The following is a 25,159-nucleotide window of genomic DNA, read 5'->3' on the forward strand; positions in this document are numbered from 1 at the left end:
CCCCTGTCCCTTAGTTCCTCTGGGGCTCTCCCAACACATCTGAGAGGAAGAACAAGAGTCTGTGAGTGGATAGCAGCCTGGGGTTAGGTGCAGAGCAGAATGAATTAATGAAGAAGAGGCAATTTCTAGGTAAGCCAACTTTTGGATGGGATAGCTGGGTGGGATTCAGTAATATGAAAAGGAGTTCTATATTCCCTGAGAAAGTGTATCACATTTCCAAAATCTGTGGAGGCCAGGAAAAGGAACAAAGCGAAAAGAAGAAGGGCAACAGTTTTGAGATCTAGAACCAAGCTCTCAGAACACAGACTAGAGGGATTTCAACTGTCCCAGGAGCCCCAGAAGGGCATCCAATCTTGGCTGAGACCCTGTGTAAAGTCAGTAGAAAGAGTCATTCTTCCAAGAACAGGAAACTTTTTTCCCAACTTGGTTGCTGGGGAGGAAAGGAGAGTCCCTTGGGGAGTGACTGCGTTCAGGGAGAAAATAAGAAAATACAGTCTAACTGGGGAAGAAGGTTTGTGGAAGGAGAAAAGAAAGCTAAGAACCGCGGGCTGAGGTTTTGGAAACGAGGGTTAGTTGATAGTGGTTGCAAATTGATGCCTGTAAGAAACCAAATCCCGAAACGTTCGGGCGGGAGCTGCTCACCAGTCCCGGTCGCGAAGATCTGGAAGAGAAGGCGGGGCTGTGAGGTGCGGATCGCAGAGGACAGCCTTCCCTCTCTGCCCACTTCCGACGCCTTCTTCTCGGGCATCAGGCGGATCCTCAGCCGTCCTTCGCCCTGGCGAATCCACCAGCTGAACAGCTCAGTGAGGTTGAACTGGAGCAGCCCCGCAGTCGCCTCCTCTGGGGGCCCTACACAGCCCTCAAGGATCGCCTCCTCTCCCAGCTCCAGCACCAGCTGCTTGGCGCGCCGGAGCTTGCGAACCGAGCCTCCCTTCAGCACCCTGGACAGCGTCCGTGCCCGGGCCGGGGCGGGAGAGCTGGCGCCGGGTGGTGGCCCCACCAGCCTAAGCAGTGGGGCGCAGTCAAGAGCCAGCGAGCCGCGCGCCTCCAGCCGGCCAGCCCTCGGCTCCGAAGGGGACGGCGGCGGCAGCAGCAGGTCCCGAGCATAGACGCGAAAGAGAGAGGGTACCACAAAGTCCACCGCCAGGCTCTTCCTCTGCAGACGCGAGTAGCTGAGCGGCTCCCGGGGCTGCAGCGCCGGCCCCATGGCTGGTGAGCCCACCAGCTGGCCGGTCTCGGTCCCGGTCCCGGTCCCGGAGCTTGAGGCTGCTGGTGAAAGCAGCAGCAGCAGCCACAGAAACCCTATGGCTCCCATCCCGCCAAAGGGGGGTTGTTTATACTAGTCTCCCGAGTCTCCGGGATCCAGCCTCGCCCTCCGCTCCCCCTACCCCCCCAAATGGGAAGGGGCTCCGAACAGTCGTTGGTCCTGAAGGGCTCCTTCCACCTGATCTCAGGAGGATTGTGCGTGCACTCGATTCCCTTTCCTCCAACTGCAAGGAGGCGAGCCGGAATCTCAACAAAACGCTGCTGGAGGCTCAGGGGCGTGTCAAGAGACCCTGAAGCGCGAAGGGCTCGGCAGCTGAGACCCTGTGCCTCTCGCGCGCCGCGCGGAATGCCGCGCCCCCGTCCGTGGCTCCCCGCGCTCTGGAACGAGAGAGACTACTATGGTTGAAGGGAGATGGCAATTGGGTACCGTCCTCTCCTGCCCCCCGCGGCCTGAGTTGTGGTGTATCCGCTCTCGAGCGGCCTCCAATGCTCCGCAACTTTCCTGCTGGGAACGGTGGCTTCGAGCTGGTGTCTGCTGTCCTGGCCGCCTCCTGAGCTGCTTTCGGCTCCTCTGAGCTCCTCTTCCTCGTCTAGGGGGGAAAAGGGGAGGGGGGGACCGAGGGCACCGGCTTCCTTCTCTCGCACCCGCCTTCGACCCTCCGCAGCGGGAGGTCTTCGGACTGCACTTCTCGCTGAACTTCTGGACCTGAATCGAGCCCCCGCCGCGCAAGTTTTCAGCGTCCTTGCTCTCCTCCGGCGTCTCAAGAGTTCCCAGGCACCAAAGCGGCCCTGGCGGCAGCAGCGGAGTGAAAGCATTCAGGGCCCGAGAGCCCGAAATCTTGCTGCCCCCTCCTCACTCATCGGCAGCTCCCGCGTCTTTTGTGGCTGGCCAGAGGGCGGCCGGAAGTCGCCTCTGTGCCCCGCGACCCTCCGGACCGCGGCAGCGGGGGTGCCAGCTGCTACCACCGCTGCCGCCCCCCGGAGCCGCTCTATCGCAGCTGCCTGGGCGTCCGCCACTTACAGCTGGAGGAGCAGAGAGCGCGAGCCGGGAGCGGGCCGGGCCGAGGCGGGGGCGGGGTTCGAATGCCAACTCCTCTCCGCAGCTGGGCCCACGAAGCCCCGTCCCGCCCCGCTCGCACCCGCCAGCCAATGGTGCGGAGAGGTCGGCTTCCTATGCAAATCTGCAGAGGCCTCGGCTTTCATTGAGAAAAGCACAGAACCCGCCCCGCCCTCCATCCATCCCTTTTCCCTCTCTCCCTCCTTCCCCTCCTCCAGATTCCCTGCCCTATTTCGCTGCTGTGTGAACAAGGGCGTGTTTTGGATGAATGGTAGGACTAGAAGAGGCCTTTGTAATCAAGCATTCTCTCTAATTTTGCATTTAAGAGAGCAAACGGGTCCGACTTCGGAAAAGCAGTTCTGGAATAAAACTGGAGGCCGGGGGAAGGGAGGGGGGAGGGGCAGCGCGACACTGCCAACTCTGAGCTTGGATTAGAGCCCTGAGACAGAATCTTCTCTGACCCTTCCATTATTTGAACGCATTCCTGGGAACCTAACGATCCCACCATCCACACAGGAAAAAATGGCGGGGGGGGAGGGGGTGGGGTATTGGGGGGAGGGTGGGAAGCGGCTGGCAATCTCGCAGAGTTGCGATTCAGCTACAACAAATATTTCACACCTCAGTCACCCCGCGTTTTCTCAGAATGGTGCTTAAATATGTGTCACCTCCTTTACTCTCTGCAAGGTAAATATTTTAAACTCTAGTTTTAGAGATAAGGAAACTGAGTCGCAGAGATCTTAACTGATTTTCCTAGGGTCACATAGTCCTACTTGCCTCCCAAGCTCTTACTCAGGTGCTCTTAACCACTGCTCTCCCATACCCTTCCATGAGTAACAGGCTAAGAAAATATAGGAATGACTTAGCTAGAAGGAATAATGATCTGGCATTCCTGTTCACAGCCTTGGGAGTGAGAGTTCAGAACTGCAGGCCATTTTTATTCAGCTGTGAAGTCAGGGCTCTATCTCCAGTCTCTCCCTTCATCTCTCCTGAGATGCTATCACAGAACCTGGATAATGGCTGTGTTTGTAACAAGTGGTTCACTAGAATCGTAGACAAAACTACAATCTTTGGTGCACAGAGTGGAGTTGAATCTCCCTCACTGAGCAACAAAGCAAGACCCGACCCAGAGAAGAAATAATGCTCCTACCTTGGTGGCAGAAGGGAAGGAGGGAGAAAAAGGAAGAGGAAGGAAAAGGTATGGAGGTTAATAATTTCCTAGTATGTGAGCAAATATGTTTGGATTTTCATCATATTTCACTGGCATGCACACTAGTGAAAGAATAATTTTCTATTTGAAATATTAAAAAGACTAAAACGCAGGTCCTTTCACTCCCCACTCCAGCCCTTTTTTCTCTATATAATTTTTGTCCAAAGTCAAACCGACTCCAGAAATTTGTCAATAACTATGAATCAGCTACAATCAATGGCCAGTAGGGGGCTGCAGAGACTTTCAACTTAAGACACCTGCCAGGGTTTAACATTATCCCAGATAATCACCAGGACCACTGCCTTCGCACCTAGTGAACACAAGGGTCTCAATTCTCATGCTTTTATAAATTTTCTCAAATTTCCCTATAGAGAGAAGTGCCTCTCTCTATAGATTAAATCACACTGAATCTCAAAAATGTTCTCTTTTTGTTAGATAATTTAGAAAAAGAGTAAGAAATGAATATTGATAGAGGCTGTCGGTCACTATACATATGCATCTGTAAGAGTGTGTGTGTGTGTGTGTTTGTGTATCACATCACATAGTGGCCTTTTGGGGAAAGGTATATATTATTGTTTCCATTATAGAGACAAAACACCTAAGGCTCAGAGACGCAAAATAACTTGCCCAAGGTCAAACAGCAAGTAAATAAGAGTTGGAATTCAAACCAGTGATTCTTTTCCTCCAAAATTTACACATCTCTCTGAGACAAATTTGGCCTCTTCCTCATGCCTACAGCTATAATTTTGACACTTCTATCCTATATCATTGCCATCTAAGCATGGGAGATGGAAAAGAGCAGTTAAGAGCAAGTGGAGAAGATAGAGACAGAAAGATTAAAAGTGTGAGCAGAAGTGATAACTAACATGTCTTGTGCACATATTATGGACCAGCATATTTCAAAATAATTTTCATGTATTATCTGATTTAAGAGTTGCACTAACACTATGAGGGGAAGTAACAGTATCTCTATTTTACAGATCACAAATGGAAGCTCAGAGAGGGTAACTTCCCAACAATAGACTACACAGGTAACAGGATTTATTACAGAATTGGAACCTGGATACCTGACTAAGAAGTCCATGGTCTCAAATCCTGGGTGACCTCACAAGACAGAAAGTGGAGTGTGGGAGAATAGACTGAAATGGGTAGAGGTGAACAAGGAAGAAACCGAAAGCCCAACTCAAAAAGAGAGATATAGGGAGTGGGAGTAGCAGGGAGAGCAGACAGGAGATACTGGAAGCCATGAAGACACAGTTAATGAGGTGGGCTGCTCTGGGTCACCTTGTTGATAACTTGGGAAAGAAAAGGGCCAAGAAGGACACTGAAAGCACCAAGACCCTCCTCAGGAAATTCCCAGTTTCTGGTAATAGCCAAGTGGACAACTTAGATAAGGAGGCGTTTGAATTCTCTATAAGAAGAGCAGTAATAAAAACAGCACTTCAAATCCAGGCAGTGTGATTTAAGGCAAAACACACATAAGAACTGTAAAATCTGACTGAGACCTACAAGGTTAAGTCAGGCATTCAGTTGGTCAAAAAGAAGGAGGAGGAGGACAAAGGAGAAAGGGAGAGAGAGGAAAAGAGGAGGAGGAGCAAGAGAAGGAAAAGAAGGTAGGAGAAAAATCAGTAAGATGAGCTGAAGCTAGACGTTAGAAGATACTTACTGCTAAGACATTTGGAAACTCACAACCAGAGTAGCTTACCCTGGAACAAGAGCAGGAAATGTGACCTAGAAGAAACATTCAAATGAACTGTGGATTTGTGTTCAGGAAACCAGATTTTAATCACAACCTTCCTTCTCAGAGGCTCTACGGATCTTGGGAAAATCCTTGATTTCTCTTGGCTCATACATCAAATAAGAAGAAGAACCAGGTATAGTTTTAAGACACTGTCCACTCTGAATTCTGTGTGAGATTCTCCAAGTGGCCAAAAGGTCTTATCCAAGACAGAGGACCACAGCTGACAGGTACTAGAAGGAGACTATGAACATCCAAGGGAACCAGAAAAAGAGTTTGAACCTAATGCTGAAAAGAGGAAAAATAAAACAAAGATTTCTTTTTAAAAATGTGTCTGTACTAGTAGACAGACTTGAGCTCTCAATCTATAGCCTGCAATTGCTGGCCAGTCATACATAAGATACCTTCTAATAATCATCATGCTAAGAGGAAAGTAGCTAGAGTTATTAATTGAACCATTATTTATTAAGCACCTACTATTTGCTTGGCTTTACATGAGGTGCCAAGGAGAGATACTGTGATGAATAAAACAGACAAGGTTCCTACTAGCATGAGGTCTTGATAAAATTAAATGAGAAAATCCGGAATACAAAATTGAATTCATGTCTATGCTATAACTAAGCAAAAATTACAAATACAAAAACAAAAAACTGGAGGAAAACATTGATAAATAGACTTACTGGGGGTGGCAAATTATGGGTGATTTTTTTTCCTTTTACAAATAACTTTTAATAGTTTTGTATAATAAATAATAATAGAATTTGATTCCCATAAAGAAAGTATATCAGTCAGGATAGCTAGGTTATGCTGTAATAACAACAACAACAAAACAAATCTTGCTAATGATGAAATATATTCTCATAACCCATATCCATTTCAGGTCAGCAGAGAGCTCTGATCATCATAATCATTTAGGGATCCAGGCTATGGAGCAGCTAACCTCTATTGTGAACTTAGAGGGTCCTGCACCAAAAAACTAAAAGTTCCAACCTGGAAATGACGCATCCTTTCTACTCACAACTCTGGCTGGAAACATCCATATGATGACCTATCTTATCATGAGAGAGCCAACAAGGTGGAGAAATATCCAACAAACAGCCCCAGTGATTCCCAAGGAAAAGGAAAACCTGGAAGTGTTGACTTAGATGACTTAGACCAGGTAGGGTCTAGAAGACTGGTGTTACCCAGAGAAAAAACTATCTTAACTCTCCTGGGATCCACAGCCAACAGGAGAGCCCAGCCACATGAGACAGCACAGCCTCTCAGTGTTTGCATATGTCATCGTGGAAAAACAGAAAAGCTTGGTCTGCTCTCATCCCTCACAAGGCATGATATAAGAGGCCGCAAAGACACAGAAAAAACCCTTCTCAAACACCAAAGAGTGACAGCTCTCTCTCGGAAACTATAAAAAATCTCACATTTACCGAAGAGAGAAGAAACAACAAGAGAGATCAAAGCAAACAGTTCACCACCATGTATTTCACAGCAATCCCCGTGTTTGCTGAAGTACAGTACATTAGGGAAGAAGGCCATGAGCTATTACTGCAACTAGCACGTGTTGGTCTTATCACCTGCTGCTATCCTAATATTTTCTTGTCTTTTTAAATATTCTTTTTGGCCAGGGAAGATGAAAGTAAAACTTTTTGGGTAATTTGATTATCAATGTAGTCCTTTTGAAAAATCTTTTAAGGGCTCCAAACCAACACAGTATCCATTCAATTTAGTTCTTTCTGACTTTCAGCCAACACAGGTTAGTGCCCTGGCCTGTGACTTTTAGTGGCATCAAGGAGAAGGCTTTGGTATCTTAGAGCCTAATCATGTCTGTGTGATAGATCAGATACATCGTTGACAGGTCAATCTCTGAGCAATAGATTGCATCTAATTTACCTGCTCCAGTTGTCCTAATGACCAAAATAACAGGCAATTCCCACTGGCCAGTCCTATCTGATCCATCATTTCACATCTGCATTGTCCTGCCTGGTCTTCTGTCCCTGACTTTCTTTCGTATTCAGACCCAGGGGTGACTGAACCCCTTTGACTGAGCCCTACCCAGATGCAGAGAGGAATCTCAGTTCTATTTAGGAGGAATTAAGATCAGATGGCTTAGCATCAATTGCCTTTCAAGCTAATCACTGAATCCTATTTCGAATAACTGCTATTTTTGTCTTGTTCCTGTGATCAAGCCACACCTTATCCCTAATTTCTTAACGGGCTGAGCTTAGCCTTGTTCTTACAGGACCCTCCCCCTAGTCCATACCCTTCCTCTGAAATCTGCTCTCCACTGACTGGTTTCTATGAGCCAATCTCTTGTTGGCCCAGGTGTGTGTATACTAGTTCCCAGTCTTCTCTCCCATGGATGCCCATCTTCCTCCCCTTCCCCCTTCTTCTGATTGGGCCCACAACCAAGAGTAAGCATTGCTTATTATCATGGGACACAGGCCACGGCCATGGTTGATTAGACCAGAAATGAACACCTGACTCTAGAGAGGCCCATCCCCAGGCTAGGTTGAGCCAATCAGATCCCTCTCCAACTAGGAAGCAGAGACTGTGTGGAATTGACATGTGAGTCATGAATAGTGGGGCACCAGAATGCCCCCTTTCCTAAAAACTGATGGTTTCCATCAGGCCTTGCAATAAACACCTCAGTTTTTAAGAAAATTTGGGATGGACTTTGCTCCTGGCAAATCAAACTAAGACAAGGTGGGACACTTGCCCTTTCCCTCTCACTAGTCCTTCCTGGCACTAACTCCTTAAAAAGATCCTACCTAGACACTGCTCTCCAAGCATAGGGGTATCTGACCCCAACACTACTCACCCTGCTATCCAGAACTGACCTGGGTTATCCCATTAAGACTGAGCCCCAAAGTCCTCTGATTTCTCTTCTTTGCTGTGAACTGAGTACCCAGGTGGATTTGGCCAGTACTGGGAAACCTAGATGCAAAAAGACCGTATTTTCAAATCCACAAATCTGGACATGTGGTCTGATGCGACCTCTGTGTATAGCAGGTTTCCACATATGAGGCAATTTGGATGCTGCATTGTTCATATGTAGCAGATATTTCAAGGCTTTATATAAAATAAAGTTACATCATGCTGATCCAAAGTATCCAGGATGCAAGGCTGTAATACCAGTGACTAATACTTGGGCCCCGAGCACATGACAGCAGTCCTGTAAACAGGGAGAGCTATCTAGTTTCAGGAGGAAAGGGCCTCCTTTGTACTTCCTTCCCCTTTCCAAGTTCCAAACTCTGCCAGATGGTTCCTGGTGGCTTAGCAGCCTCAGTATGGCCATGCTAGTCAGTCCCCACTCTGCAGTAACAACCCTCAAACCTCCCACCAGTCTAGGATGCTTGGCCATGGAACACTAGCCACACTAGCCAAGCTAGCCAAGCGCTGAAGCCTTGCCTATTACTTTGAACAGCAAGTGTCCACTAGTGGTAACCAGCCTCAAAGATGGCCCCATCTCCTTATATTTGCACCCCTGTGCATTGCCCTCACTGAATAGGGCTCACCAGTGTCACCTACAGAATATGTGGAAATGATAGTGTGCAACTTCTGGGTCTGGTCATAAAAGACACTGTGCCTTTCTTGGACCACTTGCTCCAGGGGAAGCCAGCTGCTATGTCATATGGATACTCATGAAGCCCTATGGAGAAGTCCGTGTGGCAAGGAACAAAGGGCTCCTGCCAATAGTCAACCCTAATTTGCCAGACATGTGAATAAGTTGCCTTAGAAGCAGATTTTCCAGCCTGGGTCAAGCCTTCAGATGCCTACAGCCTCAGCTGACATCTTGACTGTAACCTCATAAGAGACCTTGAGCCAGAGCACTTATTTAAGTCAAATTCTTGACTCACATAACCTGTGAGTTGATAATGTTTACTGTTATTTTAGGTTGGATTAATTTGTTACGAAGTAATGGATAACAAGTATCCACTCCTTCCATTTCACTAGGTTCCTCTCTCTCCCCTTCTACCTGCTTCCCCAGCCAAGCCATGCCATTGCTGACCAATCCATCACAGCTGGGGCTGCCTGTCCCCAAACATCCACCAACGTGGATCATCAACCAAGGTAAGGCTCGTCTAGCAACCAGAGGTAGGATACCCCTCAAAAACACTTCACTGCTCCAGCAGCACCTATAACAGAAGCTACACATCCCCTCACAGCCCTGGGAATTAATACTTCCCATTTCTTCCCTTTCTTTTATAGCATTTTATTTCTGATTATAAAAGTGATACATATTAATTATAGGAAATTTAGAAAATTCAAAAATATATTTAAAGGAAGTTTAAATAACCCATAGTCTCACCACCCAAGAATAATGACTCAAAATTTGTTATATTTCCTTCCAGTATTGTTTTAAATTACTACAATTTGGTTCATGCAAAGTCATATCCTACACAGTTTTTTTTTAACTTAACATTATATTGTGAGCATTTTCCCACATCACAGAACATTCTAGGGATTTATGATTTTTAATGACGGCGGAGAATTACAATGTATAGAGGTACCATAATTTGTTTAACCAGTCTTTATTTTTGGACATGGTGCTATAAATAATCCTGTGACAAATATTCCGGTACATCGATCTTAGTCCATGACTCTGATTAATTCTATAGTTCATAAATCTCTGTTTTCATTTCAATTCATTTCTTTAGATCCTTAAGTTTCTTTATAAAAAATGTAACCACTAACACATGCATAGAATTGAAAAGTTACGAAAGGTTATGCAGTGAAAGTACATCTTTCTCCCACCAGGGTTCCCTGGTCTTCCCAGTGTCCTTTTCCAGAGGCAACAATTTTTACCTTTTCTGGGGTATTCATGCAGAACTCCTCTGTGCATATACAATCACATATGTGTAGATCAGTGGTTCTCAAAGTGTGGTCCAACACCCTGGGGTTCAAGACTCTTTCAGGGAGTCCATAAGGTCAAAAGTATTCTCATAATTCCGAGGCATTATTTACCTGCTTCACTTTTTAAAAAATTTATTTTATTGAAGTATAGCTGATTTACAATGTTGTATTAATTTCTATTGTACAGCCAAGTGATTTGGTTATACATATATACATTCTTTTTCATATTCTTTTCCATTATGGTTTATCACAGGATATTGAATATAGTTCCCTGGGCTATACAGTAAGACCTTGTTGTTTATCCATTCTATATATAATAGTTTGCATCTGCTAATCCTAAACTCCCAAGTAATTCCTCCCCCACCCAGCCTCCCCCTCAGCAACCATAAGTCTGCAGATGTAGAAAACAAACTTATGGTTACCAGGGGGTAAGCGGTGAGGAGGGATAAATTGGGAGATTGGAATTGACATATACACACTACTATATATAAAATAGATAACTAACAAGGACCTACTGTATAGCACAGGGAACTCTACTCAATACTCTGTAATGGCCTATATGGGAAAAGAATCTAAAAAAGAGTGGATATATGTACATGTATATGTAACTGATTCACTTTGCTGTACACCTGAAACTAACACAACATTGTAAATCAACTACACTCCAATAAAATTTTTTTAAAATAAATAAAATAAAGAAGATGTATATATACACAATGGCATACTAGTTAGCCATAAAAAAGCATGCAGTAATGTCATTTGCAGCAACATGGATGGACCTAGATATTATCATACTAAGTGAAGTCAGTCAGAAAGAAAAAGATAAATAGCATATAATACCACTTACATGTGGGATCTAAAATATGACACAAATGAACTTATCTACAAAACAGAAAGAGACTCAACTGCTTCACTTTTATTTTCTCACAAGTGTACAGTGGAGTTTTCCAGAAGCTTCATGATATGTGATCATGTCATCACTTTGGCAGCTAATGGAGTGTGTGCTTGTGTATTCTTGGGTTTTCTAGAATTTTCTAAGACAATTGAGGACCGTTGAGCGGGGTCCTCAATAATTCTTAAGATTGTAAAGGCCTCTGGAGATCAAAATGTTTGAGATCTGTTGATATAGATCCTCACACACACACACACACACACACACAAACACACACACAAATTGGTAGCATGCTATACATATACTCCGTAGCTCTTTTCTTATTATGAAAATATGTATTTGGGATTATTTCATCACAGCACCTATAAAACAGCCTTGGTGTTTTTGAGTGGCTATATTTCCTTCTATTTTATGGTTGTTCCACATGTATTCAACCAGCTCCTACTGATGGAATTTAGTTTATTTTAAATCTTTTCTTCATTACTATTATATAACAATACATATTGCACAGAATAACTTTGTATGCTCTTCATTTTCTACAAATGCAAGTATATCTATATAATAAATTCATAGGGGTAAAATAGCTCAAAGGGTATGCACCTTTAAAATAAGTACTGCCAATTGTCTTCCACAGAGAATATATCACTTTTTTTTTTTTAATGGGAATTATTTATTTATTTATTTTTGGCTGTGTTGGGTCTTCGTTGCTGTGCAAGGGCTTTCTCTAGTTGCGGCAAGCGGGGGCCACTCTTCATCGCGGTGCGCAGGCCTCTCACTATCGCGGCCTCTCTTGTTGCGGAGCACAGGCTCCAGACGCGCAGGCTCAGTAGTTGTGGCTCACGGGCCTAGTCGCTCCGCGGCATGTGGGATCTTCCCAGACCAGGGCTCGAACCCGTGTCCCCTGCATTGGCAGGCAGATTCTCAACCACTGAGCCACCAGGGAAGCCCCTATATCACTTTTTATACCCAAAATAGTTGAGAGTGATTGTTTCCTCACAGCTTCATCATCACACTGCTATCAAACTTTTGATCATTAAAATCTGATGGTTAATAATATGGTATCCCTGTGTACTTTTATTTATTTTTTATTTATTTATTTTTTAAACATCTTTATTGAAGTATAATTGCCTTACAATGGTGTGTTAGCTTCTGCTTTATAACAAAGTGAATCAGTTATACATATACAATATGTTCCCATTTCTCTTCCCCCTTGCATCTCCCTCCCTCCCACCCTCCCCATCCCACCCCTCTAGGTGGTCACAAAGCACCGAGCTGATCTCCCTGTGCTATGCGGCTCCTTCCCACTAGTTATCTATTTTACATTTGGTAGTGTATATATGTCTATGACACTCTCTTACCCTGTCACATCTCACCCCACCCCCTCCCCATATCCTCAAGTCCATTCTCTAGTAGGTCTGTGTCTTTATTCCCGTCTTGCCACTAGGTTCTTCATGGCCTTTTTTTTTTTTTCCCTTAGATTCCGTATATATGTGTTAGCATACTGTATTTGTTTTTCTCTTTCTGACTTACTTCACTCTGTATGACAGACTCTAACTCCATCCACCTCATTACAAATACCTCCATTTCATTTCTTTTTATGGCTGAGTAATATTCCATTGTATATATGTGCCACATCTTCTTTATCCATTCATCTGTCGATGGACATTTAGGTTGCTTCCATGTCCTGGCTATTGTAAATAGAGCTGCAATGAACATTTTGGTACATGACTCTTTTTGACCTATGGTTTTCTCAGGGTATATGCCCAGTAGTGGGATTGCTAGGTCGTATGGTAGTTCTATTTTTAGTTTTTTAAGGAACCTCCATACTGTTCTCCATAGCGGCTGTATCAATTTACATTCCCACCAACAGTGCAAGAGTGTTCCCTTTCCTCCACACCCTCTCCAGCATTTATTGTTTCTAGATTTTTTGATGATGGCCATTCTGATCGGTGTGAGATGATATCTCATTGTAGTTTTGATTTGCATTTCTCTAATGATTAATGATGTTGAGCATTCTTTCATGTGTCTGTAGGCCATCTGTATATCTTCTTTGGAGAAATGTCTATTTAGGTCTTCTGCCCATTTTTGGATTGGGTTGTTCGTTTTTTTGTTATTGAGCTGCATGAGCTGCTTGTAAATCTTGGAGATTAATCCTTTGTCAGTTGCTTCATTTGCAAATATTTTCTCCCATTCTGAGGGTTGTCTTTTGGTCTTGTTTATGGTTTCCTTTGCTGTGCAAAAGCTTTTAAGTTTCATTAGGTCCCATTTGTTTATTTGTGTTCTTATTTCCATTTCTCTGGGAGCTGGGTCAAAAAGAATCTTGCTGTGATGTATGTCATAGAGTGTTCTGCCTATGTTTTCCTCTAAGAGTTTGATAGTGTCTGCCCTTACACTTAGGTCTTTAATCCATTTTATTTTTGTGCATGGTGTCAGGGAGTGTTCTAATTTCATACTTTTACATGTAGCTGTCCAATTTTCCCAGCACCACTTATTGAAGAGGCTGTCTTTTCTCCACTGTATATGCTTGCCTCCTTTATCAAAGATAAGGTGACCATATGTGTGTGGGTTTATCTCTGGGCTTTCTATCCTGTTCCATTGATCTATATTTCTGTTTTTGTGCCAGTACCAAACTGTCTTGATTACTGAAGCTTTGTAATATTGTCTGAAGTCAGGGAGCCTGATTCCCCCAGCTCCATTTTTCGTTCTCAAGATTGCTTTGGCTATTCGGGGTCTTTTGTGTTTCCATACAAATTGTGAAATTTTTTGTTCTAGTTCTGTGAAAAATGCCAGTGGTAGTTTGATAGGGATTGCATTGAATCTGTAGATTGCTTTGGGTAGTAGAGTCATTTTCACAATGTTGATTCTTCCAATCCAGGAACACGGTATATCTCTCCATCTATTTGTATCATCTTTTATTTCTTTCATCAGTGTCTTATAATTTTCTGCATACAGGTCTTTTGTCTCCTTAGGTAGGTTTATTCCTAGATATTTTATTCTTTTTGTTGCAATGGTAAACGGGAGTGTTTTCTTAATTTCACTTTCAGATTTTTCGTCTAGTGTATAAAAATGCAAGAGATTTCTGTGCATTAATTTTGTATCCTGCTACTTTACCAAATTCATTGATTAGCTCTAGGAGTTTTCTGGTAGCACCTTTAGGATTCTCTATGTATAGTATCATGTCATCTGCAAATAGTGACAGCTTTACTTCTTCTTTTCCGATTTGGATTCCTTTTATTTCTTTGTCTTCTCTGATTGCTGTGGCTAACACTTCCAAAACTATGTTGAATAATAGTGGTGAGAGTGGGCAACCTTGTCTTGTTCCTGATCTTAGTGGAAATGGTTTCAGTTTTTCACCATTGAGGACAATGTTGGCTGTGGGTTTGTCATATATGGCCTTTATTATGTTGAGGAAAGTTCCCTCTATGCCTACTTTCTGCAGGGCTTTTCTCATAAATGGGTGTTGAATTTTGTCGAAAGCTTTCTCTGCATCTATTGAGATGATCATATGGTTTTTCTCCTTCAATTTGTTAATATGGTGTATCACATTGATTGATTTGCGTATATTGAAGAATTCTTGCATTCCTGGGATAAACCCCACTTGATCATGTTGTATGATCCTTTTAATGTGCTGTTGGATTCTGTTTGCTAGTATTTTGTTGAGGATTTTTGCATCTATGTTCATCAGTGATATTGGCCTGTAGTTTTCTTTCTTTGTGACATCTTTGTCTGGTTTTGGTATCAGGGTGATGGTGGCCTCGTAGAATGAGTTTGGGAGTGTTCCTCCCTCTGCAATATTTTGGAAGAGTTTGAGAAGGATAGGTGTCAGCTCTTCTCTAAATGTTTGATAGAATTCGCCTGTGAAGCCATCTGGTCCTGGGCTTTTGTTTGTTGGAAGGTTTTTAATCACAGTTTCAATTTCAGTGCTTGTGATTGGTCTGTTCATATTTTCTATTTCTTCCTGGTTCAGTCTCGGCAGTTTGTGCATTTCTAAGAATCTGTGCATTTCTTCCAGGTTGTCCATTTTATTCGCATAGAGGTGCTTGTGATTTGTCTGTTCATATTTTCTATTTCTTCCTGGTTCAGTCTCGGCAGTTTGTGCATTTCTAAGAATCTGTGCATTTCTTCTAGGTTGTCCATTTTATTCGCATAGAGTTGCTTGTAGTAATCTCTCACGATCTTTTGTATTTCTGCAGTGTCAGTGGTTACTTCTCCTTTTTCATTTCTAATTCTATTGATTTGAGTCTTCTCCCTTTTTCTCTTGATGAGTCTGGCTAATGGTTTATCAATTTTGTTTATCTTCTCAAAGAACCAGCTTTTAGTTTCATTGATTTTTGCTATTGTTTCCTTCATTTCTTTTTCATTTATTTCTGACCTAATCTTTATGATTTCTTTCCTTCTGCTGGCTTTGGGGTTTTTTTTGTTCTTCTTTCTCTAATTGCTTTAGGTGCAAGGTTAGGTTGTTTATTCGAGATGTTTCCTGTTTCTTGAGGTAGGCTTGTATTGCTATAAACTTCCCTCTTAGCACTGCTTTTGCTGCGTCCCATAGGTTTTGGGTCGTCGTATCTCCATTGTCATTTGTTTCTAGGTATTTTTTGATTTCCCCTTTGATTTCTTCAGTGATCACTTCGTTATTAAGTAGTGTATTGTGTAGCCTCCATGTGTTTGTATTTTTTACAGATCTTTTCCTGTAATTGATATCTAGTCTCATAGCGTTGTGGTCGGAAAAGATACTTGATACGATTTCAATTTTCTTAAATTTACCAAGGCTTGATTTGTGACCCAAGATATGATCTATCCTGGAGAATGTTCCATGAGCACTTGAGAAAAGTGTGTATTCTGTTGTTTTTGGGTGGAATGTCCTATAAATATCAATTAAGTCCATCTTGTTTAATGTATCATTTAAAGCTTGTGTTTCCTTATTTATTTTCATTTGGATGATCTGTCCATTGGTGAAAGTGGGGTGTTAAAGTCCCCTACTATGATTGTGTTGCTGTCGATTTCCCCTTTTATGGCTGTTAGTATTTGCCTTATGTATTGAGGTGCTCCTATGTTGGGTGCATAAATATTTACAATTGTTATACCTTCCTCTTGGATCGATCCCTTGATCATTATATAGTGTCCTTCTTTGTCTCTTGTAATAGTCTTTATTTTAAAGTGTATTTTGTCTGATATGAGAATTGCTACTCCAGCTTTCTTTTGATTTCCATTTGCATGGCATATCTTTTTCCATCCCCTCACTTTCAGTCTGTATGTGTCTCTAGGTCTGAAGTGGGTCTCTTGTAGACAGCATATATATGGGTCTTGTTTTTGTATCCATTCAGCCAGCCTGTGTCTTTTGGTGGGAGCATTTAATCCATTTACATTCAAGGTAATTATTGATATGTATGTTCCTATTCCCATTTTCTTAAATGTTTTGGGTTTGTTATTGTAGGTGTTTTCCTTCTCTTGTGTTTCTTGCCTAGAGAAGTTCCTTTAGCATTTGTTGTAAAGCTGGTTTGGTGGTGCTGAACTCTCTCAGCTTTTGCTTGTCTGTAAAGGTTTTAATTTCTCCATCACATCTGAATGAGATCCTTGCTGGGTAGAGTAATCTTGGTTGTAGGTTTTTCTCCTTCATCACTTTAAGTATATCCTGCCACTCCCTTCTGGCTTGCAGAGTTTCTGCTGAAAGATCAGATGTTAACCTTATGGGGATTCCCTTGTGTGTTATTTGTTGTTTTTCCTTTGCTGCCTTTAATATGTTTTCCTTATATTTAATTTTTGACAGTTTGATTAATATGTGTCTTGGCGTGTTTCTCCTTGGGTTTATCCTGTATGGGACTCTCTGTGCTTCCAGGACTTGATTAACTATTTCCTTTCCCATATTAGGGAAGTTTTCAACTATAATCTCTTCAAATATTTTCTCAGTCCCTTTCTTTTTCTCTTCTTCTTCTGGGACCCCTATAATTCGAATGTTGGTGCGTTTAATGTTGTCCCAGAGGTCTCTGAGACTGTCCTCAGTTCTTTTCATTTTTTTTTCTTTATCCTGCTCTGCAGTAGTTATTTCCACCATTTTATCTTCCAGGTCACTTATCCTTTCTTCTGCCTCAGTTATTCTGCTATTGATCCCATCTAGAGTATTTTTAATTTCATTTATTGTGTTTTTCTTCATTGCTTGGTTCCTCTTTAGTTCTTCTACGTCCTTGTTAAATGTTTCTTGCATTTTGTCTATTCTATTTCCAAGATTTTGGATCATCCTTACTATCATTATTCTGAATTCTTTTTCAGGTAGACTACCTATTTCCTCTTCATTTGTTAAGTCTGGTGTGTTTTGACCCTGCTCCTTCATCTGCTGTGTGTTTTTCTGTCGTCTCATTTTGCTTATCTTACTGTGTTTGGGGTCTCCTTTTCACAGGCTGCAGGTTCGTAGTTCCCGTTGTTTTTGGTATCTGTCCCCAGTGGCTAAGGTTGGTTCAGTGGGTTGTGTAGGCTTCCTGGTGGAGGGAACTAGTGCCTGAGTTCTGGTGAATGAGGCTGGATCTTGTCTTTCTGGTGGGCACATCCACGTCTGGTGGTGTATTTTGGGGTGTCTGTGGCCTTAGTATGATTTTAGGCAGCCTCTCTGCTAATGGATGGGGCTGTGTTCCTGTCTTGCTAGTTGTTTGGCATAGGGTGTTCAGCACTGTAGCTTGCTGGTCATTGAGTGATGCTGGGTCTTGATGTTGAGATGGAGATCTCTGAGAGATTTTTGCCGTTTGGTATTACGTGGAGCTGGGAGGTCTCTTGTGGACCAGTGTCCTGAAGTTGGCTCTCCCACCTCAGAGGCACGGCCCTGATGCCTGGCTGGAGCACCAAGAGCCTTTCGTCCACACGGCTCAGAGTAAAAGGGAGAAAAAATAGAAGGAAAGAAAGAAAGAGGCTATAATATAGTGAAGTAAAATAAAGCTATTATAAAGCAAAGCTATACAGACAAAATCTCACCCAGAAGCATATACATATATACTCACAAAAAAAGGAAAAGGGGAAAAATTAATATATACTGCTCCCAAAGTCCTCCTGAATTTGGGATGATTCGTTGTCTATTCAGGTATTCAACAGATGCAGGCACATCAAGTTGTTTGTGGAGTTTTAATCGGCTGCTTCTGAGGCTGCTGGGAGAGATTTCCCCTTCTCTTCTCTGTTCGCACAGCTCCTGGTGTTCAGCTTTGGATTTGGCCCCACCTCTGCGTGTATGTCGCCTGAGGGTGTCTGTTCTTCGTGCAGACAGGATGGGGTTAAAGTAGCAGCTGATTAGGGGGCTCTGGCTCACTCAGGCCGGGGGGAGGGAAGGGTACGGAATGCGGAATATGGGGCGAGCCTGCGGCAGCAGAGGCCAGCATGATATTGCAACAGCCTGAGGTGCATCGTGTGTTCTCCTGGGGAAGCTGTCCCTGGATCACGGGACGCTGGCAGTGGTGGGCTGCACAGGCTCCTGGGAGGGGAGGTGTGGATAGTGACCTGTGCTTGCACACAGGATCCTTGGTGGCTGCAGCAGCAGCCTTAGCGTTTCATGCCCTTCTCTGGTGTCCGCACTGATAACCGTGGCTCGCGCCTGTCTCTGGAGCTCCTTTAGGTGGTGCTCCGAATCCCCTCTCCTTGCGCACCCTGAAACAATGGTCTCTTGCCTCTTAGGCAGTTCCAGACTTTTTCCCGGACTCCCTCCTGGCTAGCTGTGGCGCACTAGCCCCCTTCAGGCTGTGTTCATGCAGCCAACCCCAGTTCTCTGCGTGGGATCTGACCTCTGAAGCCGGAGACTCAGCTCCCAGCCCCCAATAAGCAGACAAGCCTCGCAGGCTGGTGAGTGCTGGTCGGCAGTGATCATCTGTGTGGGAATCTCTCCACTTTGCCCTCTAAACCCCTGTTGCTGCACTCTCCTCTGTGGCTTCGAAGCTTCCCCCTGGCCACCCCGTCTCCACCAGTGGAGGGGCTTCCTAGTGTGTGGAAACTTTTCCTCCTTCACAGCTCACTCCCCGAGGTGCAGGTCCCATCCCTATTCTTTTGTCTCTGATTTTTTTTCTTTTGCCCTACCCAGGTATGTGGGGAGTTTCTTGCCTTTTGGGAAGTCTGAGGTCTTCTGCCAGCGTTCACTAGGTGTTCTGTAGGAGTTGTTCCACATGTAGATGTATTTGTGGGGAGGAAGATGATCTCCATGTCTTACTCCTCCACCATCTTGAAGGTCTCCAATTGTCTATTACTCCTTTCAATTCTGCCACTTTTTGCTTTAGGTATTTTAGAGCTGTGTTGTTAGGTATTTATAATTGTAATATTTTCCTGATGTATTCATCCTTGTATCATTACGAAATTTGCCTCATTGTCTCTAGTTACAGTTCTTGTCTACAAGCCTAATTTTCTGATATTATTTGTAGCTACTCCAGTTCTCTTATGGTTATTGTTTGCACGGTACATTCTTTACATCTTATTTGTGGGGTTTTTAAAAAATATTTATTTATTTATTTATTTGGCTGCCCCGGGTCTTAGTTGTGGCATGCGGGATCTTTGCTGCCACATGCAGGATCTTTGTTGCCATGCAGGATCTATTTTTAGTTGCAGCATTCGGGATCTTTAGCTGTGACATGAGGGTTTTTAGCTGTGGCATGCAGGATCTAGTTCCCTGCAGAGATTGAACCCGGGCCCCCTTCATTGAGAACATGGAGTCTTAACAACTGGACCACCAGGGAAGTCCCTTATTTGTGCTTTTGAATCTAAGGTGGTTCTCTTATAAATAGCATAGAGTTGGATCTTACTCTTTAAATCCAATCTGATAACTTCTGCCTTTTAAGTGGAGTTTTTCATCTACTTATATTAATGTCATTATTGATATAATTGGATTTACATCTACCACTTTGCTATTTATTACCCTTACATCTTTTGTCTCCTTTTGTTTCTCTATTCCACCTTTAGTTAATTTTATATTAAACAAGTAATTTTTAGTGTATTGTGTTAGTTGCTCAATTTATTATTTTTCAGCTATATTTTTTTAGTTATTTTCTTGGTCATCACTTTAAGGATTGTATTATATTTCTTTAATGTATCATAATCTAGTTCAAGTTAATATTGTCTTAATTCCAAGAAAATGTAGCAAGTTTGCTCCAATATAGCTTAATTTCCTCCACTCTCATTTACACTTTTTTTTAAATTAATTAATTAATTTTGCTGCACCAGGTCTTAGTTGTGGCACATGGGATCTTCACTGTAGCATGTGGACTCTTAGTTGTGGCATGTGGGATCCTTAGTTGTGGCATGTGGACTTCTTAGTTGCGGTATGCGGGCTTCTTACTTGCAGCATGCGGGCCTTAGTTGCGGCATGAGAACTCTTAGTTGCGGCATGCGAACTCTTAGTTGCAGCAGGCATGTGGGATCTAGTTCCCCAACTACGGATCAAACCCAGGCCCCCAGCATTGGGAGCGCAGAGTCTTACCCACTGGACCACCAGGGAATTCCCTCCTTTACACTTTATACACACATTTACCATTTCTGGCACTCTTCATTTCTTCCTATATATTCAATTAACATCAAGTATCATTTTCTTTCAGTCCAAAGGGCTTTCTTTAGAATTTCTTATAGGGAAGGTCTGCTAGCAATGAATTCTGTTTTTGTTTATCTGGAAAAATCTCCATTTCTGTCTTCATACTGAAAGGATACTATTTCTGGATATATTATTCTTGGTTTACACTTGTTTCTTCTCTTAGCACTTTTGTGGTATGTCATTATACCTTATGACCTTCATTTTTCTCATGTCAGACATTAATTAGACTATTGTTCCCTTGTATATGATGAGTGATTTTTCCCTTATTGCTTACAAGATATTCTTTGTCTTTGGATTTTATCACTGAATATGTTGTGTTGAGGTATGGCTCTCTTTGTGTGTATTCTACTTGGGGTTAGTTGGGCCTCTTGGATCTGTAGATTCATCTTTAAAATCTGATTTGGGAAGTTTTCAATTATTATTTCAAAAATGTTTGTTCTGCTCTTTTCTTTCTTCTCATTTTGGGACTCCCTTTACAGATATGTTGGTATGTTTGATATTGTCACAGAGGTCGCTAACGCTCTATTAATTTCTCTTCAGCTTAGGTAACTTTATTAAACAATTTATTTCATTGATTCCTTCTTCTGCTATTTCATATCTGCTCTTGAGCAAACCTAGTGATTTTTTTAAATTATTGTATTTTTCAATCCTCAAAATTCCATTTGGTTCTTTTTATAGTTTTCTCTATTTGATATTTTCTATTTGTTGAGTCACTGTCACCATATTTTCCTTTAATTCTTTGGAAACAGTTTCCTTTAATTCTTTGAATGTATTTATAATAGCTCTTTAACATTTTGTTTGCTAAATCTAAAATTCTGGGCCCACTCAGAATCCATTTCTATTGGCTTCTTTTTTTCCTTGAGTATGGACCATGCTTTCCTGTTTCTTTACATGCCTCATTTTAAAAATTTAGATAATATTTTATAACAACTCTTGATTCTGATTTTTTTTTCCTGAGGTATGGTTTTCTTTGTTTACTTTTAGCGAAAGGAGTAAGTTGCCTTGACTTGAGCTGCAAAATTCCTCTCTGCCATGGTGAGCATACACCGATATCTCTCGTCAGTTTTTTATTCTTACCTTCATTTTTTAACCTGGGTTTCTAGGGATTATGTACAGTGAGGGCAACCAACAATTTGGTAGAGGTTGTTCTCAAACACTCTGATCTCTCTAAGTGTCCACCCACACCTCTGCCAATCTATTCATCTATGGGTTAGGAAGAGTTCAAAGTTCAGCCAGTTCTCAAGTCTGCCTTGACTTTCACTTACCACTGGACTCTCCTGAGACTCTCCTTAGCATGCACCTAGTTTCATGGTCAGTCAAGGGTAGGTTGGAGAGCTTACCTAGCCCTTTGAACACTGAACTCTCATTTCCAGGATTTCCTTTTTAAATACCTGATGATCCACCATTTGCTCATACTTGCTCCGGAACCACAATAAACATAGGTTAGCACAGTTGTAGATTTTCCCAGTTCATTTTATACTGAGTTTTGTACTTTTACTGAAAACACCCAGATTTTCTGTCCTCTGCCACTTACTGAGTCCAATATCCTTGGCAGCAAAACTGCTTGTTTTTGCTGGCCAATTCTGCAATGGCAAAACCACAATTCTTGCCAACAGATCTGTGTGTGGAGGTGTGGATGGTGGTGGCAAGATGATAGCAATCCCAGAATGTAGGTTGCAGACTCTGATGTTCTCATCAAAAGCTCTTGTAGTTTTTCACAAATAAATGCATCTCAATTTTTTGTCTGCCTTTGGTCAATCTCTAGATTCCTGAAATTATTTTTCTTATACTTTCTTTCCAGTTTTATACTTATTTTGAGGAGAAAAAGATATGTCAGTTTCTTGATGCCACCATAGCCAGAAGTTCTGCTCTCCCTCTGAATTATCTGAAGTTTATTAATACATACTGAATGGAACTAATTTTATATTTTACTATATGGCTATCCAGATGTCTCACATTACTTATTAAAATAGCTGTCTTTTCCCCAGTGATTTTAGATGCCACATTTATCATATATATTAAATTTCTGTATGTATTTGGTCTGTCTCTGGATTTTCTATTTTATTCCACTGGTCTATTTATGTTCCAGTACTATTTTAATTATAGAGACTTTGTAGTGTGTTTTAATATCTAATAGGTCCCTTCTCTCCACCACTACCCCCCACCACATACACAAGAGCTATTCTTTCATGGTTTTTTTTTACATAAATTTTTAGTATCAGCTTGTCTAGCTACAGAAAAAAAAAAAAAGTATGTTAGCTGTTTTGTTGTGGTTACATTAAATTTATAAGTTAATTTAAAGAGAACCAACATACTGATGATATTTAGATATCTTATCCAAGAACAAAGGATGTGTTTCTACTTGTTCAAATCTACTTTTTGTTCCTCAGAAGTGTTTTATGGTTTTCCTCATAAAGCATTTGCACATATCTTGTTAAGCTTATTCCAAAATAGTTTATCTTTTTTGTTGTCCTAATCACATTTAAAATTCTAATAGCATTGACCTTTAGCCTCAAATCAAAACTCATCCACGATGAGATAAAAAGGATATGGACCTCAGAGTCAACTAAACCTGAATTCAAACTCTGACCCTTTCTCTTCTTTACCATGTGACCTTAAATAAGTTATAACCTCTCTGAGCCTCAGATTCTTCACCTATAAATTGGAGATTATGAAATCCACCTCTAAGGGATATTGTGAGGATGAAATAAAACAGCCTATATAAAATGCACACAAACTTGTCACCACCACCACCCCCATTTCATGATATGATCACTGATTCTTGGACTCTGAGCGTTCATTTTTACGTATTTCATATTTGTTGCTTATCCTCACAGCTACATCTGCTGGATCTCTGTTGATACTTTATCAATAAATTGGTGGGGTTAGAATTGGTGTGTAAACAAGGAAGCACAGTGTATTTTTTAACCTTTTATATCAGGAACTATTCAAAGGGTGCAATATGTTTGCTTTTCAGGTTTCTTAATAATCATCTAACCCCCACTTTAGGATTATTTCACTGGCAATATTTTGAGGAATAAGAAATAAAATTCAGATCCAAAAACACATAATCTCCCCTCTGTTAGTTTTGAGCTCTACAAGGGGGTAGGGAGGGAAAGGGAAGGAACCCCAACAACATTTCAAGGTCTCCTCCAGCCCCAGGATTTTATTCACGACTCACCATTCCCTCAGTATCTCATCCCACATATTCTGTTCATTCCTCTGTCTCTATTTTCTCTCTGTACAGCTGAAGTAATCACCCTCAATGCCAGGTGAGGTGCTTTGAGACCCTAAGATAAAAGGTGCTGGGCCCCTAAACATGGAGTTTGGGATTGCTTGATAGTATATATCTCTGAATCTTTATTCAGCCCTGAACATCTCTGTAATCTTGCTCCCTTTCAAAGTGAATACACCACATGGGAAGCTGAGGGTATACTGCCTTAAAGACACCAAATGCCCTGTTTTCAGGAAACAGCCTGTTCATTTCTGTGGCAGCCCTTGGCTGCTGCTCTGGATTCCCTGAGCCAAACAGAACCTCCCAGAGCAGCTGGGAGAGCCAGGTGCTTCCTGGCTTCTCCAGATTCACACCTGGAGCGACAATATTTGCAGTTCCATTCTTTGAGACCTGCCCTCACTGCCCTCAATTGGAAACAACAGCTACCGCCACCCTTCACTACCCACCTTTGACACACCCCCCAACCCCAGACCTGGCAATAAAAGGGGCACGGTTTCCTCTTACTGATGGTTTTCATATTCTTCTTCTTCTTTTTTTTTTTTTTTGGCCGTGGAATCCTCTTTTCAAATTCAAATTTTTTTCTGAAATCCAGGCTAGATAACAAATAGTAGTGGAGCAATTCTAGATAAACGGGGATTGAGGATGAAGGACCCTGCTGATTCACCACCATTCCCCACTCCCAGTCCTCTCAACACCATATGCCAAGGTAAAGTCATATTCACAGAACTCTGGATTTCCTTGCAGCATAATATGAAACTAATTGGAGAGGAGGAAATATTTACCTCTATAGATGAAGGTTAAAAAGAAAAAAAAAGGAGATGGTAGCACCAGATGACATTCCTAACACAAACCAATAGTGAAAAGCAGCATTTCAACTTTAGAGACCAATGTACAAGCTGGGAAGTCAGGGCACTTGGGCTACACAATCCCCCTGCTATCGAATGACAGTGCGACCTTAGGTGGGTTACTTAAGTTCTCAAGGCTTCAGTTCCTTCTTCAGGTAAGGGTTAATGGTATCGACCCATTCCTTTACATTTTTCTAAGCAGTCACTGGCAAAGGTCTTTCCTCCTTCAATAGTATACTATGAGGAATAACGGGAACTGATGACAAAATATCTTTGCTGCATAAAATTCATGTTTTACAATATTTTGTATGAGCCAAAGGTAATTCCAATTATACCTATACTTAAAATAATTGGAGAGGACGTTTAAGATGGCGGAGGAGTAAGACATGGAGATCACCTTCCTCCCCACAAATACATCAGAAATACATCTACATGTGGAACAACTCCTACAGAACACCTACTGAATGCTGGCAGAAGACCTCAGACTTCCCAAAAGGCAAGAAACTCCCCACATACCTGGGTACAGC

At 42.2% G+C, this 25,159-nt stretch overlaps 1 protein-coding gene across 1 annotated transcript in view; it reads right to left on the reverse strand.

The window, feature by feature from the left end:
- Positions 1-1,315, reverse strand: part of ALK (ALK receptor tyrosine kinase) — a 730,695-nt gene extending 729,380 nt beyond the window's left edge. Inside the window, exon 1 of the mRNA XM_068564150.1 lies at positions 643-1,315. Coding sequence (XP_068420251.1) covers positions 643-1,315 — 673 coding nt within the window. The remainder of the gene's footprint in view (positions 1-642) is intronic.
- Between the last annotated feature and the right edge of the window lie 23,844 nt (positions 1,316-25,159).

This window comes from Eschrichtius robustus, chromosome 15 (assembly GCF_028021215.1).
Source record: "Eschrichtius robustus isolate mEscRob2 chromosome 15, mEscRob2.pri, whole genome shotgun sequence".
Taxonomy (NCBI): domain Eukaryota; kingdom Metazoa; phylum Chordata; class Mammalia; order Artiodactyla; family Eschrichtiidae; genus Eschrichtius; species Eschrichtius robustus.